At 42.1% G+C, this 17,212-nt stretch overlaps 1 protein-coding gene across 25 annotated transcripts in view; it reads left to right on the top strand.

Moving 5' to 3' along the window:
• Positions 1-16,815, top strand: part of APBB2 (amyloid beta precursor protein binding family B member 2) — a 159,354-nt gene extending 142,539 nt beyond the window's left edge. For 23 of the 25 annotated variants that reach the window (XM_068680190.1, XM_068680189.1, XM_068680203.1 and 20 more), the window contains 6 exons: positions 7,442-7,556; positions 9,900-9,987; positions 11,052-11,135; positions 11,603-11,718; positions 12,229-12,408; positions 12,989-16,815. In XM_068680190.1, coding sequence (XP_068536291.1) covers positions 7,442-7,556; positions 9,900-9,987; positions 11,052-11,135; positions 11,603-11,718; positions 12,229-12,408; positions 12,989-13,156 — 751 coding nt within the window. In that variant the 3' untranslated portion in view covers positions 13,157-16,815. The remainder of the gene's footprint in view (positions 1-7,441; positions 7,557-9,899; positions 9,988-11,051; positions 11,136-11,602; positions 11,719-12,228; positions 12,409-12,988) is intronic. The other 2 variants (XM_068680204.1, XM_068680186.1) reach the window with 1 other exon arrangement.
• The last annotated feature ends 397 nt before the right edge of the window (positions 16,816-17,212 follow it).

Below are 17,212 nucleotides of genomic sequence, written 5' to 3'. Positions count from 1 at the left end.
CGTTCATCTATTTTAAGGAAATACAGCATCCATGAAATATGATAGACCAGCCGTCCCGAGGAGTTAAACCAACAGTTTGTGTTGCTACAAAAGAGAAGCAGCAGCTGCAGCGGGCCTGACAAGTTTCCTCATTGGTGTGCTTTCCCTGAGCCACGCTGCGCGGGGTCGGAAGGCAGCCCCCTGCCCATGCATATTTCATAAACGCTGTGAAGCAATTAAAAAAAATCACCTTGAAAAATAAAATACAATGTCAGCGGTCATTGTTTCCACCGGTTTTCATAGGATCTACCCCTGAAGTTCTGTCTTCATTTACATTTGTTTTAAAAAACGGGATGCCCGAACTGCTGCTTGCCAGCCTACCCTGTCTATCCAGCAGCTGGAGAGCAGCAGTGAGCCCTACCTGCCCCCCGAGCCCAATGTGGAACAGTGGTGGCCACATGCTGTGCTGGAGGTGCATGGGCACCCCGGGGCTTGCCCTCACCAGCACACTGCCAGCGCTACGAGATGGAGTCTCCAGGACAGCCTTGGTGGTGACCACAGCTGATAGGCAATCCTCCTCGCCTTGCCCGTGAAGGCAGTGCTTCAGCTGTTTGATTTTGAGGTGAGGTTAGGAAGGAAAACCAGCATGGAACAGGAATCGTAGCTGTACGAGGTGTGTTGCTGCTCCTGTGTTGGCACAGCTGAGGGATCTGGAGAGCACATATATAACATCACACCTTGGCATGGCTCTGTTTATGTAAATCTCTGGTCCTCTGCAGCCCTTGGTAGTAAAAAGAGAAGGGTTTGTAACATCTCAGAGCTATCCTCTGGCTGGGGAGGCAGTGGCAGTAAGTCTGAGGGGAGCCCTGTCCGAGAGGAGGTGGCAGCCAGCCTGGAGATGTGGGAACACATCTAGGGGAACAGCTTCTGCAGCTTTGTGCGGATCAATGTGCCAGAAAGAAAACGGAGTGAAAGTCGTGCAAATGCTTCCAGGCTTGGAAGCGCTGGGCTCCAGAGGGCCAAGCTGGGTATCAGACGTATATCAGCTCCACGAGGGTTTTAACAAACTGACTTGGAAGGGCGCAGAATGGTGGCAACGATAAGACATCAAAGAGCAACCAGCAGGCTGTGTGTTTTAGGGCTGCCAGATGAAAGCCTCTGAGTATCGCACAAAGTAGCCACGGCTCCTCCTCGAGAGCTGGCGAGTGACGTTATCAAGGCACGAAGCGAACTCAGCCTTCCAGCAGGGGATAATTTGCACTGCACATTTTATGCATGAATTAGAAAAACAAGCTACACTCTGTCAGCGCCAGACCCTTTGAGGAGAATTTAATAAGTGCAGAACTGATGTTTTGCTTCAAGGAAACCCCATTTTTTTATTATTTTTTTTTAAAGTTGTGTGAGGATTGAAATAAGAAGTCTCTGCTTGCTTAACTACCTCGGCCAAAACTGAATGCCCAGGGCATGTAATGGTGGAGAAGCCTGCCATACTGGGTTGCAACTGGGGAGCAGCCAAACAGCACAGGAGCTCTGTAGGCTGGAGTGAAGAGAAATTGCACGGTTTTGGACATTTTTAGGATTGCCAGCAACTATCAGAAGCTTTGGGAAAATTCCTTTTCTCCCACAACTTTTCCAACTCTAATCATTGAGGAGAGAGGAATATATGTGGTTAAATGCACAGAGACCGTCTGGGGGAAATGGGAAGGAGAAGACTCATGAGTGGGGATTTTTGTGCCTTCTCCTGCAGGATTTTATTCCACAGTGGATGAGATAGTTACTTGGTGAAGAGGGTTATGAGTTTCCTTTGAAGGGAGTGGAAGGAAAGCAATGGTCTCAGTCCGTGTGTGTCTGATATCTGGCAGGTGAAATGCAAGTTGAAAGGTCCTCAGTAAATCTTCTCCAAAGAGATTTGCAACTTGAGTGAATGTTGTTTCATCTAGTTCTGGTTTCTTGCCCTTGGATTTTTCTCCCCAACATTGCAAACTACTTGATGCGAGCCTGCTAAAAACAACTGGCCTGAGCAGCATCCCACACTTTGTTCCAGTTACGAATCATTTCCCTTCCTCCTATGTGAAACAGCAGTCTTGGTAAAAGATTTAAAGCATTAATCCAGAAGCCTTCTAGTTGTTGTCATATGTATTACTGCACAGCTTCTTGCTCCTCAACGTCTCTGCGGTTCGTGATACTGGAATATTTGTGTGTCACAGAAAAACCTAATGAGCGTGGTCTTGTGCTTTGTGGCCCCACACTCATGGGCGCGTGTGTGGTGTGCATCAGGACATAGAAATCAACAGTCATTTTCTGTAGGCTCTTTTGGGTGCATTGGAATGAATTTTAAGCCAAGCCCAGAGGATATCATTTTCTGCTCTGAGGATTCTTGTTACAGTTTGTAATATATAATTTTGCAAAGCAATTTACATTTTTTTTTGCACAGGTATCATTTTAACACAGTTGTTTAAAATAGACACAACTCAATTTTGATTGATACAAGTAAAAATTTCAGGGTTCAAGGCTAGGCTGTTGGCTTTTTTATTATTATTATTAAACAACGAGAGAAAAAAAAGGGTTAATGCAGTTCTACACACCTTTGGAAAAGTAAATTTATATTGAGAAGGCAATGGAGGATGTGCTGCTCTTTCAGGCTGTACCTAATTGGGATGTCTCCTAGGACTTCAGCCTAATAGTGGCAAATGGCCGTGACTGCTACTCAGACAGGACAGCATTAGCATAAATCACATTTAATGTGATTATATTCACCCAGGGTTAAGCATCTAAGTGATGCCTAGCCAGGTGTTAAATAGGTATGGCTATCTAAGTTGCAGACAATTACTGTAGACATTCAACAATTAAGGAGGGTAAAAGAGCAAATAAAAATGAAATTCCTTTCTACTTAGCACCTTACATTGCCCTTGCAGTTCTCTAAATTGCTTTTTAAAATGTCTCTTGGTAGCACTACACTCTATGAAAAATTAAGAAATTTCTGCTGTATTTTTTAACTATTCAGCAGAGCCAGCCTTGCCCATTAGTCTTGTGCAGCAAAATAAATTTCTCACCTACTTTTCTGGTTTTCTGGCTTTTTTTCCAGAGTACTGGTTTACACCCAGCTCCTGTATCCTGAAAGATACCGGTGGATCTTGTACTACACTTGCAAGTGATTAAAACATAATCCAGTCTATGCAGTCTCCTTCTCTATAATCCTGTACCAACAGAGCTGGTGTGTTTGTGTTGTGAACTTTCAGTAAATATAAAGCTTTTTGCTGCAATGAAATACATTATTCTCCCATTAAACTCCCTTGTTCTCCTTGCTGAAGGGAATTTTACCAGGAGCTGTGGTTCAAAGCCTACAAATTTCACATGTGCACACATCTTTTTGAGATGGGTAAGACTCCAGCTGGATGAGATGTGATCTATTAATCCTGTGCTGTAATCTGTATCCAGCGATGGGTTTTATAAAGGCTTTTCATTTTCTTCTCTCCCTTGTTCTCCCAGCAAGGTGTAAAGGCAGGAGAACGGTCAGAGGAGGCATTTGCCCTTTTCCATAAATTTCTATTACAAACACGTTACTTGGCACTTCTTCATTATCAAAGGGGCTGGTTGCACATAAATCTCACTTAAATGTTAATCAGCTTCAAGTGAGCTGCCATCGAATGAAAGAGTAAGCGACCCAGAAGGGACCTGAAGCAAAAGAAGTATCAGAGAGCAGTCTTAGGGCTTGCTTGGTACTCGAGGCTTTGGACAAATTGTTAGTTGCCTTCTGGTCTTATGTAGGGAAACAAGGCTTCTCCCAAGTTTTATTCTGTTACCGATGATGCTGGGACAGATGCTACACAGTGCTCAGAGCCATGCCCTTTGCCAGGAGAGCTTTGTTGGCCCTGCACACAGAAATGCCTGAAGCAAGGCTGCTGCTGGGGATGGAGGAGCCACCAGTCTGCGCAGCCTTCTCCAGGTGCCTGCTGCTGGCCTGCCCTGTGGGGGTGCTCCTGGGAGCGTGGCATTGGGGTGACTTCAGGATTAAGGAAATTGGAAGTATTGTTTGCACGCTGTCAAAATGGGAGAGGGTGGCTTGCTAGCTAATTTTGATTGATGACTTGAAAGCAGATGGTGCTGGCAGGGCTGGGGATGATGCACTGCTGCCGGTTTCGAGGAACTCACATTTCCTCCTCTGTCTCAGCAGATTTACAGACGTGGGCCCTGATCATCTACAGGTTTATGCATATTCACAATTACCATATGTAATTAGCTGATTTACTTTGTTCAAGCTGTTCAGGTACTTAAAGTGAAACACTGGCGTGTGCGCCTGAAACACCGCTCTGCAGGCTTTATTAGCTCAGTCAAAATTGATGTAGTAGCTGGTGTTTCATTCGCTGCCATAACGGTGCTCTAATTTCATACCGCCTTGTTTGCACATGCATGCTGTTACACACAGAAATATTTACAGAAGCAGCAGGACCAAACGCCGGAGTCGGGAGGTGCTTGTGAGAGGTGTTTGTGTTGAGGCCACGTTGCCCGAGCCGAGGGGTCCGGGGCCCTCCTGGCAGCTCCATCCCAGCACCCACCGGCAGTATCCACATCAGGAACTGCTGCTTTTTGCACTTCCTTAGGTTGACAGAGTGTGAGTGAGATTTCACAGGACAAAGAAAAGATGTTTCTCACAGCTTAGGGGGCTTAACAGGCAGGCCAAACAGGAGAGAGGCATTAGCACTTCTTTGAGACGGCCGTGGTGGAGAGTGTTAGGTGACCTGGGGTTGCTACCAGCTCTGTCAGAAAATGAAAGCAGTGCGTTTTGACTAAAAGGAACATTTTTGTGGGCAGTATTTGCCCTTTGGCAAGTGCAGAGCTCTCATCAGGACGCTGTCATCCTCCTCTAACAGGGACAACAGGACCAGAGAGGGAGGTGGGCCCCTTCACCACGAGTATGGTGACTTTGGTCCCTTGGCTGCTGTTAGGCCTGCAGGGACAGCGGAATGTCACCTCTGCCTGAAAAGCAGGCATGCTCATTAAGTGCCTTCCACACGGCTCTCCTTTGGTCAGAAAACTGAATTTATGCTTGTGAGAGAAGTGAGGCTCAGCGGGCTGCCCCGAGTCCATGCCTCTCCCTTTAAAGGCCTGTTGAAAATACTCTCGCCTAAGGTGTTTCCAACTTACAGGGTGTAGTTGTGAGTGTTGTTTAATCGTGACTGAAATCTTGTCTTTGATCCTGACAGAACTCAGTCTTTAACACCCTTTTCGTCATTCAACTCATTTTTATCTCTGCAATCCTTGGAGCGTTTCACAGGGAGGTGAGGTGCTGGCCAAATGCACGTAGTGTTACTTCACAGACTCCCTTAAGGCCTGAAATCCTCACAGCTGATTCTAGGCCTCAGGGAAACCCTCTGCAGGGTGAGATTTCACATGGCTATGGGGGCTGGTCAGCAAAACCCATCGGGGCTGGGTGGCACAGAGCCAGAGCCCTGCCTGGCCTGGTGTCCTGGGTAGTTGGTTGTGGCAGTCACAGTCAGTCTCTGAGGCTGTTAAAACTTGAGTTGCTGGCAATGCATCACATCTTCCAAGTCCCTGTGACTTGCTTTGGTGGCTTTGCCCCATCTCATTTTTTAGTAACAATATGTTTCCGATAGCTTTCTGGCTACCAGAAGGTGCGAGTTATCATCTGTGTTTGTGCAGCCCCTCAGAGGTGATGGCTTTGTCTAATCCTGGTACCGTGCAGTGCTACAGGGGCTGGGCAGGTTGCTGCTTCGTTAAGTGGGTTGCACAGCACGAGCAACTCAGCAAAACAGCACAGGCTACTGCTCCTGGGATTGTCTTGTAAAGGAACACATAAATCACTCATTTACCTGTCCTCGAAGGAGTATTACTGATTTGAGGTTAATGCTCATAAATAGTAATAAATAGCCATGCAACTAATGGTACCACAGATGACTTTCAGTGCTGTTTAAGTTAATGTGAGCACTGGTTTCAGCTGTTACATCTGCCCTCTGAAAGAACAGGCTTGTTCCAGCAGTGAGGTGTGTGCAGCAGCCTCCCTGTCTCTGCATCTTCATTAGCCTGCAGCGATGGTCACTGCCAGCAAGTTTGGCGTGTGTGTGATTCCAGCTGGGAATCTTCATTTTGCTTTTGAACCATTCAGCTAGGAGGAAAGAAGCCCTTTTAAAGCAAGGCTTGGCACACGTGCAGAGAAGCAAAGCACCATCTTTTTCCAGGACACTCAATGCCTCAGTGAGCTTGCAGTGCAGTGCAAGGGAAGAAGTTGCTGGGAGGCTCTTGCGGATTGTGGCTGAAGTACTCAAGCATGAAGCTGGGGCTAGGAAAGCTCCAGGCATCCTCCTTAATAGACAGCACCTTCCTGGACTATTACACTAGATTAAACCACAGTCTCTGGTTTTCCCTGATGACTCCAGGACAAACATCTTCAACTCAATTAGCTTCTACAGTAAATGAAGAACTTGGCAATCCGTGCTAAGTTGAACCCTGCTAGGGATATTTACAGACTTTACATATTTTTTGAAATATTCCTATATACAAATCACATGGTTTAGGAGGGAAGGGACGTTATGTTTCTTTTTGTCCACGTGGGATATCCCTCCTATTTCTTCACCAGTTAGGGTACTGCTGGCAATTGGTTACATGTAAAGAGCAAAGGCAGTGAAAGGGGCTTCAGGTGTAGCAGGCTGCTGGGGGCTTCTGCTTCCCTGGTCAGGTCTAATTCCAGTTAGCAACTCACCATCACTCTGCTAGAGAAGCAGAGTCCCAAAGAAATCTGCGGACAGCACAAGGGTCCCAAAGTAGGATGGGGTGGTGGCTGCTCAGAGGACATGAAAAGGCAGAGGTGCAAAACCAGAGAGTGTAGTGTCTGCACTCAACTTGTGGTGACTGGTTGGTACAGTGCAAATTATCTCTTTTGTAGGGCATCCTTATTTAACTTTTGAAAAAAGAAGGTCAGAAATTTAGGCCAATTAATGTGAACAAAGCTCAGCAGGTTCACATCTCCCTTATGCAACCAGATCTCTAATTATTATCTGCATATTTTAAACACTTTATATAGTCCTTTGAAATACATTGTTCTCTACCTAATGCTGTATGCTGTTTCTCAGCTTTTCTATCATTTAAGAGCTTCGCGTGTTTTCTTTTTTGTCTTATTCTGCAGTTCTCTCCTCTCCTTTGTCTTCAATAAAATATTTGAGTAAATTTTTTTGGTGTATTTACAAATGCAGTTGGAATTACAGGTTGTAAGTTCAATGAATCACCAGTGTTATGAAACTGTAATTAGCTCTTTAATTGTATAGGTTAAGCATCAAGCCTTAGCTATGTTTTAGGGTATGCAGTTTATTAATTTTGTAGATCTGCTTTGTTTAAGGCATGCTTTATTCTCTGGCAGCTGAGACGTACCACTTGTTAAATTAAAGCAGGATGTACTGTTTTGCAGGTACTGCTGTTTCTAACATGTTAATTCATTTTGTCTGTGCAGAGACTTTGCTTATGTGGCAAGAGACAAGGACACAAGAATTCTGAAATGTCATGTGTTTCGATGTGACACACCAGCAAAAGCCATCGCCACAAGTTTACACGAAATCTGTTCAAAGGCAAGTGGATTTAAAGGCAGCTGCATTAGTCTGCTGAGAGGTCCCTGAGCACAATGCATGATCAGTGATCTTACGCACCGTTGGTTTATTTTTTCTCTCTGGCAATAGGAAATGGCGTGGAGAATTTCTAAAGGAAAGGACACGAATGGGCGTGGTGGGAGGGTGAGCATAAAGATGTGGGTTCAAAATGGAAAAAGAACATGCAGTTTCAATGAATGTGAAATGGTGATATGAAACTTCGTATCAGACCTTGTTTGAATGGTATTCTTCAAGCATGAAAACAGTTGCTAACATGATAGTGCCCAATTAAAAAAAAATCAGTGAGATGGAGGGAATTAAACTACTGTAGTTACAAATAAATGAAGGATCTTGGTACCTGTAGTAGTACTGTCTGTAATACTGGAGAGGACTGTTCTCTTCAGTCCTTTCACCTTACGTATCTGCCACCATTCCCTGGTTATTAATTTTGGTTTTCATGAATGGTCAGCTCATGAGTGTCCCCTGTACGGTCATTTCATGCAGTGTTAAGGTAGCACATCCTTTACAGCAGGAGAATCTGTTTGAAAGGCTTTATAGCAAGAAACTTAAAACAGACTGCTTGAAACTATTTTGAATTCTCTTACTGAGCTGTGGTGAACTTGAGACTATATTTGCTTTTTTAAAAATATTACACTGCTCATTCTGGTTTTTGTTAAAACGTGTCAGATTGCACCAGAGGAAGAGGGGACAGAAGAACACGATCAGTTCTCCCTGTGTAACTTGTCCTCCTCATGAGTCACAGCTCTTCCAGAAAAGCTCATTATTAAACCCTTGGGTTTTAAAATTCTGCTGATTTATTTTATGCCTGTGCTTGTTTCCTTTTTACATTTTGTGTTCATGTGAGTGAGTGAAGGTCAGAGGTGTCAAGTTCCTCTCTGTAGCCAGCTGTATAGCCTAAAAATGTTTAATTTTTGCAATGCTGCAGACAGGGCTACTGAATTCGTGATGTTTCACACCAACAACGAGCAAATTTACCCTGTATTTATTACTGTGACCTTCCTGGCAGCAGGGTTTGCCCGAGGCAGCAGCAGAAGGTTGTCCTTGTGCAAAGCTGCCCGGGGACATGCTCGGCTCCCTAGCCACAGGGGCTGAGCCTGGCGAAGCCTGGACCTGCTGTGTCCCTTGTCCTTCTCCAGCTCTCAGTTCTCACAGGTGTTTCTAGCAAGTCTAGCAGGGAAAAATGTGCTACGTGGGCCCTGCCACAGCTGCTTCTATCCAGCCAGCGCAGCATCTAGGAAATGCCACGGCGGCTATACACAGGGGTATCTGTGCTGTCAGCAAGGCAGCAGAGCTGTCACGTGTGTAATTGTGGCATGAAGCTCCCAGCAATAATTTGGGATCAGAGAGCAACTGAGCGTTTTCAGCCATAGCTAAGTGTAACACTGAATGAAATAGGGTTGTGCTGTTAGGCAGAGCCTGTTCCTTCGTAGTTCAGCAATATGTATAACTGATTCAGCCAGCGCTTGGCATGTGCTCTCTGGCACACCGGACCCCTTTGCTGAGTCAGGGCTTATCCCTAAGCTAGTGCGTATCATTTTTTATCCTCAGGGGGAGTACTGTCATATGTCCCTGTAACAGAAAATACTTCCAAATATGAAACCTAGAAGGAAAAAAAAAGAAAGAAGTTTGCCAGAAGTATCTTCAGACCAAGCGTTGTCTGCTGGAACACTAGTTATCTCTGTAGCTTAATTACAATCGATGTCATCAGTGTAAAGAAGCAGATAAAAATGTTTCATACATGAGCTTTGGAAAACCTCCTTTAGCTTCCCTGGGTCCCTTCTCAGTCATACATTTTTATGGAATGATCATCCAAAGTGCCTATTTTGAAGGGTTTTCATCTAGTGCTAGTATTGTACATTTTGGGGAGGAACATGTTGCATTTTGCATGGGATTTTTAATTCCAGAAGAAACATAAAAATGGAGGAAAAAATGACACGTAGCAGAAGATAGATCAGAGGAACATAAATAATGAACGCACTTCTTTGTACATTAAATATTTATATTTCTTGCTCTGTTACTCCTCTCTGCAATTTTTCTGTTGATAAAAATGGCTGTGTTTTTTATTTATTTATTTATTTTCCTCTTCCATTTGTCTCTCACCTAGGCTTGGACGTCTCTTAGGCTCTTAATGTAGATAAAGAATGGTGAATAAACTGGCAGCAAATTAAAGTTCCTAAACCTGTTTAGTTATGTAATTCCTGACTAATTTCTGGAATGAGCCTTGTAATAGGAGTAAAGTTATACTTGGAGATACTGCTGCACTACATTTTTGAAAAAATATCACGTTATCACTGTCTTATTCAGATTATGGCTGAACGGAAGAATGCTAAAGCTATGGCTTGCAGCTCACTACAAGAGAGGAGTAACGTCACCCTTGATGTTCCTCTGCAAGGTACTATACATTACAGCTCAAATCCTTGGGATTGTGCTATTTTAGATATGTTTCATTTCTGCTGCTGCTTTTGACCAAAATGGGTGGAGAGGTCAGGAGTGTAATCCTGTTTTAACTACTGAATCTGGTAAGCTGGTATTGTATGAAACATTTTTAATTCTTGGTCATGTTTATAGTAATGCAGTCATGACAGCTTGTGCATCCCAAAATAGGAATTTTGCAAACACAAAATCTTACTTATGGCTACTTGCACGTATATCCTGCTCACATCAAAATACTCTTGACTTTAGACTGCACAAATTGGCCAAATATGCCCTAAAAGCAGACTATGCTCCAGTTAACCACATAGACTCAGAGGAGCTGTAGGACTCCTCCCCCTAGGTTTTATCATCAGTTTTAGCAACTTCCAAGGCAAGAGGTGCAAGTGGGTTGCTATCCGACCTAAGGGTCTTCTGCACACTCACTGCATGGTAAAAGCAAGTTGCCTTTGCAAGCCTTTGTTGGTTCTAGCTGAATAGCTGCTGTTTTGAAAGTATTCCCAGAGAACAAATGTACTATGTGCGAGCTTACAGGAAAATACATGCTTTTAGATCCACCAGTTCATACTAAATAGCTTACCCTTAATCCATCAACATGTGTAATTTTCTGCTCAGGCAGAAGTATTGATTACTTGTAGCCTGTGCTTAACACATTAACAGGGATGGTATTAAAACTGTTTCCAGACTTTACATGGTTATGCAGTGAAGCTCAGGTCTGTATGTCTCAGAGGCACGTTCATTTATATTCTCTGTTGGTTTTTTTAATATGTCAGCAATACAATGTGACCCTATTCTTAGCATAAATGAAGAAGAATTGAAGTGAAGAATTAGATGATGCAACATTCTGATTCTCTTAGAAATTATTTGGCATTATTCTTGTCAGAGGAAGTGTCGATTTGTTTTAATCAATACAATATCTGCAGAGTATAATGACTAGGTAAACTGTTTTATGTTATTGATGAAATAAAAGTCTTTTTCCCAGCCATGAGTAGTGATAAACAGAAATCTATCTTTGTTCCCATGCAGTAGATTTCCCAACACCAAAGACAGAACTGGTGCAGAAGTTCCACGTCCAGTACCTGGGCATGCTGCCTGTAGCTAAACCTGTGGGTATGTACCACTGTGAATTGTGACTTCAAAGGTAACTTTCATAAACTCTAAGGACTGGATTCTGGCTCACCAAGCATAAATGCATGGTTTTCAAAGGGTAGCACTTCTTGAACTTCAGTCATAGCAGCCAGACGTGAAGACATCTTAGTGTTCAACACTTCATGTAAACGTGTTTTGCAACCAGGGTATTTTGGGAGCTGCTAAGAAAGCATTTTCTTTATACTGCTTTCTCTGAATATGAGCTCTGCTACTAATGAGAAGGGCCTTAGAGAACTGAAATGGCGCAGCAGCTAAACACATTTTTTTCTAAGTCAGAGGCACCTGTTTTGCTTTTGCAGATGAAGAAAACTAACTTCACAACCCATCATCAAATTACTTTTAATGATTCCAAAACAACGTGTTTTCTGTACTGCTATGTGCAAATAAAATTGTTACTGTTCACTTACACGCATTTTCTTCTGTTTCAGGGATGGATACTCTGAACAGTGCTATTGAAAGTCTGATGGCTTCCTCTAGCCAGGAGGACTGGATGCCAGTTACCATGAATGTTGCTGATGCTACTGTCACAGTCATCAATGAAAGAGTAAGGCAGACTGTCTTGTTTAAAACATGTTTAACATGAGTGTTGAAAGCTGGGAACATATAAGGTCTAGAAGAAAGTGTTCGTTTTTACTAGAATTCATTTGCTTACTTTACATTTTATTTCTTTCCAAGGCTGTGAGTCTGCACACATCTCTGTTTTCTAGAGGCTGTTACTGCTTGTTTCAGCTTTGGCTTTATTTACCATTCCAAGCATATTCTCAGAAATATAAATTATAAGTATTCATTAGATACTTAAATTCAGTGTTATCCTTTCTAGAAGTTTTGAGCCTAAAATATTGCAGGATAAGCCCTAAGCAGCAATCCAACTTTATTCTTGGTATGGAAGCCAAAGGTAACACTACAATTTGTTTCACATCCTGTCCTTTTATCTGCATCTGTTGATGAGGTGCTAAAGCAACATTTCTATACACCTGTTTATTCAACCTAAAGTTGGTAGTAAAGTTTTGTAAAATATCCCATAGTAATGCACATTTGTTTTATTCATAACCAGAATGAAGAGGAAATCATGGTGGAATGTCGTGTACGGTTCCTGTCCTTCATGGGAGTCGGCAAGGATGTTCACACATTCGCCTTCATTATGGATACAGGAAACCAGCATTTTGAGTGCCATGTTTTTTGGTGTGAGCCAAACGCAGCCAACGTATCAGAAGCTGTTCAGGCTGCTTGTATGGTAAGTGACCTTCAAAAGGCACCTAACAGTATGTAAGATTTTCCGCTACCTCAATAAACGTATTTCCAAATTTGCAATTATATTAATTTTCTGAGATAGAAGGAACACACAAAGCTAGTAATTGGGATTCTGATCTATTTAATGAGTCTGAAATGTCAATTTAGTGAGCAATGCCCCTTTAACGTCTTACCTCCACCAATGTTTCAACACCTGTGTAAGGTAGAGATCTCTTCCTTTGTTACAGAAGTTACCTAGTGCTGGAAAAACACTGTGCTTAGAGCTGTGTTATACAATGCAGTGACAATGCACTGAAAAATAATCCCTGTTCAAGAACAGATGAATCCAGAAAACTTATTTTTCAATTTACAAAGGGTTGTTCCTATGACTTAGTATAGCACATCCGTCATGTGCTAAAGAAGAGACTGACAGACCCACGTCCCATTGACTTCGGTAGGGCTGTTTGTCACAGTTAAAATGGAGGTTTGACTGTATTTCATAAGAAAATACTAAAAATGTATTTTAAATGCTCTGAAAGTGTTGGACACAGTGAGGATTGCAGAATGCTTTTGCTCTGTTGCAGTTACGGTATCAGAAGTGCTTAGTAGCCAGACCACCTTCACAGAAAGTTCGGCCACCCCCACCTCCTGCAGATTCGGTGACAAGAAGAGTTACAACTAACGTAAAAAGAGGAGTGTTATCCCTCATTGACACTTTGAAACAGAAACGCCCGGTCACCGAGATGCCCTAGCTGCGTACAAGAGAAGATTCTCCTAACGTTTAACTGCAGATAACAGTAGCTACACTAAGGAAAATGAACTGACAACGTTTGGCCTTCCATTTCAAATTGCTGATGCTTTGTCTTCAGAGAATTTATCCTTATCAAAACAATGTTAGACAAGCATGTTCTCTCGTTCTTGCCACCATCGTGTGATATGAAAAGAAGCATGAATAATTTTTTGCTGTCAGTGAGTTACACCATGAGCAATGGAAGGTCTGCTTGACTGTAAATACATGAACATTACCAAAACTCACACAAAAAAAAGAATATGGCCACGTCCTTCCCAGTGAACTCATGCTAAAGTACTTGGAATGAGTGATGCCAGAGTTGATAGGTTCACCGTCTCAAGCTGGATTTGCCACAAACCAATCTTAAATCCTACCGCACTTTGCTCGGTTTTCAACACTGGAGTAGGTACCAAGGATCAGCTGCCGTTGAATTACTGTAGATTAAATACCAAGTTTTATTTTTTACTGAACTACACCTGTTAGTTTTAAATTGTTTGTCAGCATTGGTCTAGCAATCACTGCAGCATCTCCCTGACGTGCTTTTGAATCATTGCGTCATTTGATCGCCTGTTTCTACATTATGGTTGTAGAGAAGAATCATGTCTGATACCAAACCAATGCTGAAAAATAGAGGAGTGTTTTCAGTAATTGAGTACAGGGTGACCCACTGAAGCTTTTCATTTTTAAACATACAAATGCAAATGTTGGCAGTTAAACTCATTGTCCCGAATCTGTCATTAACCCATCAAAAATACAGTTTGTTCCACACAGAGCTCATACCAACCAGGAATAAGAAAGAATTGGTAGTTTTACTGTCTTAAAACTCTTACAGAGACTAAAATGTTGCCTGTCTTTTCCATATGAGTATTTGATTATATGTTTAATTAATTTTCTGGTTGCACAACTCCCCCTTCCCTTCAGAGTTTGTTCCTGAATACTTAGTGTGTCACAAAAAGAACAATCATATTTTTTATTTGCACAATTCAATGAAATTTCTTTTACTTTTAATGCTCTGTGACAGAATAATGTGAGAGATGTTTTCTAACAGGGCAGTGCTTCAAGTGGGACAACTTAATTTCGATGCTTTTGCTCCAAAGGCCTCCTGTAATTGCCTTGATCCACACAGTAGTGCAGATCCTGACAAAGTTGGCAAAGTATTGCCCCTTGAAATTGTACTTCATGCTAATCTTCAACTGCAGTTACATATCTTTAGTTTCTCCCTTTGCCATCTTCTCTTTAGACCTGCAGATTGGTACAAATTTTGGAAATGGAAAATTAAAGATATTTTTCACTACTGTTAAAAATGTTTTGCCTCCACTTACAGGTATGTTCCAAACAGTATCTGTCTCTGAAGTCTGTAAATTTGGTCACAATGTAATTCTAAAAGAACGTTGCCAATGCTGTTTTTTACAAGGACTTTTTATTTTACTCTACTAGATTGTTCTAAACAAATAATTTTATTTTTTTCATATTGGAAGAAACCAACAGCAACACCTGGGCAAAGTAAATTGAGAATATAGGGGAAAATAATTATGATTCAAGACATTTCTGCATGGAAAATGTAGAACTATTAGAGTAAAAGCCTAAGGTATGAGCAGGTGTAGGCGAAGGCTAGCTATGCAACTGTGGACATCTAAACTGGAGGAGCTGAGCCTCCTCTGATCTCTGCATGACAGGGAGTCTGCACCCGTGGCAGTGGAGCAATTCTTTCCTTTCCTGCTGCCTCCTTTGGACCAGATCTGTTGTTTGTACAGTTGGAAGAGAAGTCAGATCAGCCTAATGTGAAGACACTTAGAGAAATCAGCCAGGTCTCTGAATGTGATCCAGTTGGCTACTTGGCTGTGCAGATGACAGGTTATGCCAAGCAGGCAGGGAAAGCTGGAGGCGATGGGAAGGCAAACCCACCCCATTCAGGATTCGGATTTGCAGCTGTTCTACAAAGACTTTTAAGCAGTATAATCCAGTTTGGAAGTTGTACCTACACAGTGCTGAGTCTCCCCAAGAGAGATACAGACTCTGTGTTTAAACTAAACCCCCACTTAGGAAACAGCAGTGTAAAGGCAAGAACCTGGGCGAAGAACCTTTACACATCCATGTCATCAAGGCTGGAACGTCTAGTTAGCTTTCACTAGCAAATCGTGCAGTTGCAGGAAGGGCTGAAGGAGAAGACAGGTATTTGAAAAGCTGTAGTCACTTGCCAATACGTGTTTTGAGTTTTGTGTCCGTTACCAAAATGCTGTTGATTTTGCAAATATTTAAGCAGTGTGCCAAATGGTCTGAATACATTTGGCCCTTTTGCTGCAGCAGAACTCCTTATTTTCCAAAAAATTAAACACACCCAGGTGTTTGCAGAATCAGAACTATTTTGCAAAGCCCATTACCTTTTGTTAAACAATCTATCAAGACACTTTTACCATGGCCAAAAATGTATGTATGCCATACGTGCGTTTGAGTAATTGTCACTGTTTTAGTTGATGTTCTAGCAACCCTTCAGTTATCTATGCATTTTTTTATAATACCTAGTGATTCTGTAGGCAGGCAGCCATGTTCAGTATGCCTTGTATGTCTGATGCCATATTTTAAATTAACCTGTTAAATACAGCTTAAAATATTTTTATTTTATTTATTCTATTTTTACTGAAATATCCTGCATTATTATGTTGATGTATTGTCTTTACTGGACGTGATCTTGTAACATTCTCTACTCTGTATACTATAGGTTGCCTAAAAAAAGGCAAGCCTTGTAATTATTTGTAGTCACATTTTTATTGAAGCCTGTAGAAAAATCATGTAAAGCAAAGCTAATTTCTTAATTTTTTCAATGCAAGTAGTAAGTTAGAGGTAAGTATCACATGTCAGTCATGTCATTAATGTGCTCCCTTGCAGAAGCAAGGAGATTTATATTCACAGTCGGAAACTAGAGATAAAAGCCTTTCTTTTGAAATCTGCAGTGCTGGCTGTAGGTTTTATTTAAGCCACTTACTTTCATTTGAAGGGGGAAAATGGGATGCGGGAGATGTAAGGCCATAGAGGCCACCTACAGGGGGGTTAAGTGGGAGTAACAAAAATTGCATGGAAGGGGCATAGAATCCACTCACAATAAAATGAGGTCTTAGTGATAAACATTATGTGCAGAGCCACCTCTGCCTCTTGAAACAAGAGGCCCTTCTGTGATAGGAAGAAAAGCTGGGGAGTATCTAATAGCTTAGGCCAGTTCTGTGTCATTTACTGAGAGTTCGACATCCCTTTTAATTTTATCAAGCATTTCATAGGTCATTGTTTGATTAGGGATCTAAAGTTGTTAGTAAAGCACCCACAGAAAACAGAACTTTATTTCAGCAGCTAATCGGGGCTCAGCCTTTACAGGGTTACCAGTAATGCCATGATTCCTTCCTCGGGCAGGTCAGTACGTTACTAAAACTTGTGCTGTACAATCAGCAGAAGTTAGTTGGATTTATTTTAACAGCATTAAGAAAGAAGGAAACAGCCACTGTTTATTAGCAGAGCTCAGTCTTGCACAAAGCACCGAATTGACACTGAAAAGGATAATTTTCCCTGCTGTTGACCACTTCTGCACATTTAAATGTAATCTGTTCTGAGAATAAATTTAGCTGCATAAAATGATTGTCTCAACTGTTACTGGGCCATGGAACTGGGAAATTCATTTTTTTTTTTTTCCAAATTGTGACTGGGAGGGAAAAACATACTGGTTGTTTAGAGGCAATGGAGCTTTTTGTATCTGGAAAGCTGAATTAACAGTTTCTAGTTGAAAGTTACAAATATGCAACTAGTTTTCTGCCACTTAGTTATGAAAGATACAATGTTACTGTAAAAAAAATCACTTTTAAAGTGTTTGAGTACTCAGGCTTCTGAGTACTCAGAAGAGTACAAGACAGCTGAAGTCAGCCCTAGATATCGCCACCATGCGATGTTTGGTGCTTGCAGACTAAGCTGGTGGCCTGCGCAATCAAGATCTTCACTAGGGCTCTTTGATATTTTTGTTAAGTTCATAACTGGT

Source organism: Anas acuta, chromosome 4 (genome assembly GCF_963932015.1).
Source record: "Anas acuta chromosome 4, bAnaAcu1.1, whole genome shotgun sequence".
Taxonomy (NCBI): domain Eukaryota; kingdom Metazoa; phylum Chordata; class Aves; order Anseriformes; family Anatidae; genus Anas; species Anas acuta.
Note: the sequence above shows the minus strand (reverse complement) of the source record. Positions and strands in the feature narration are given on the sequence as shown.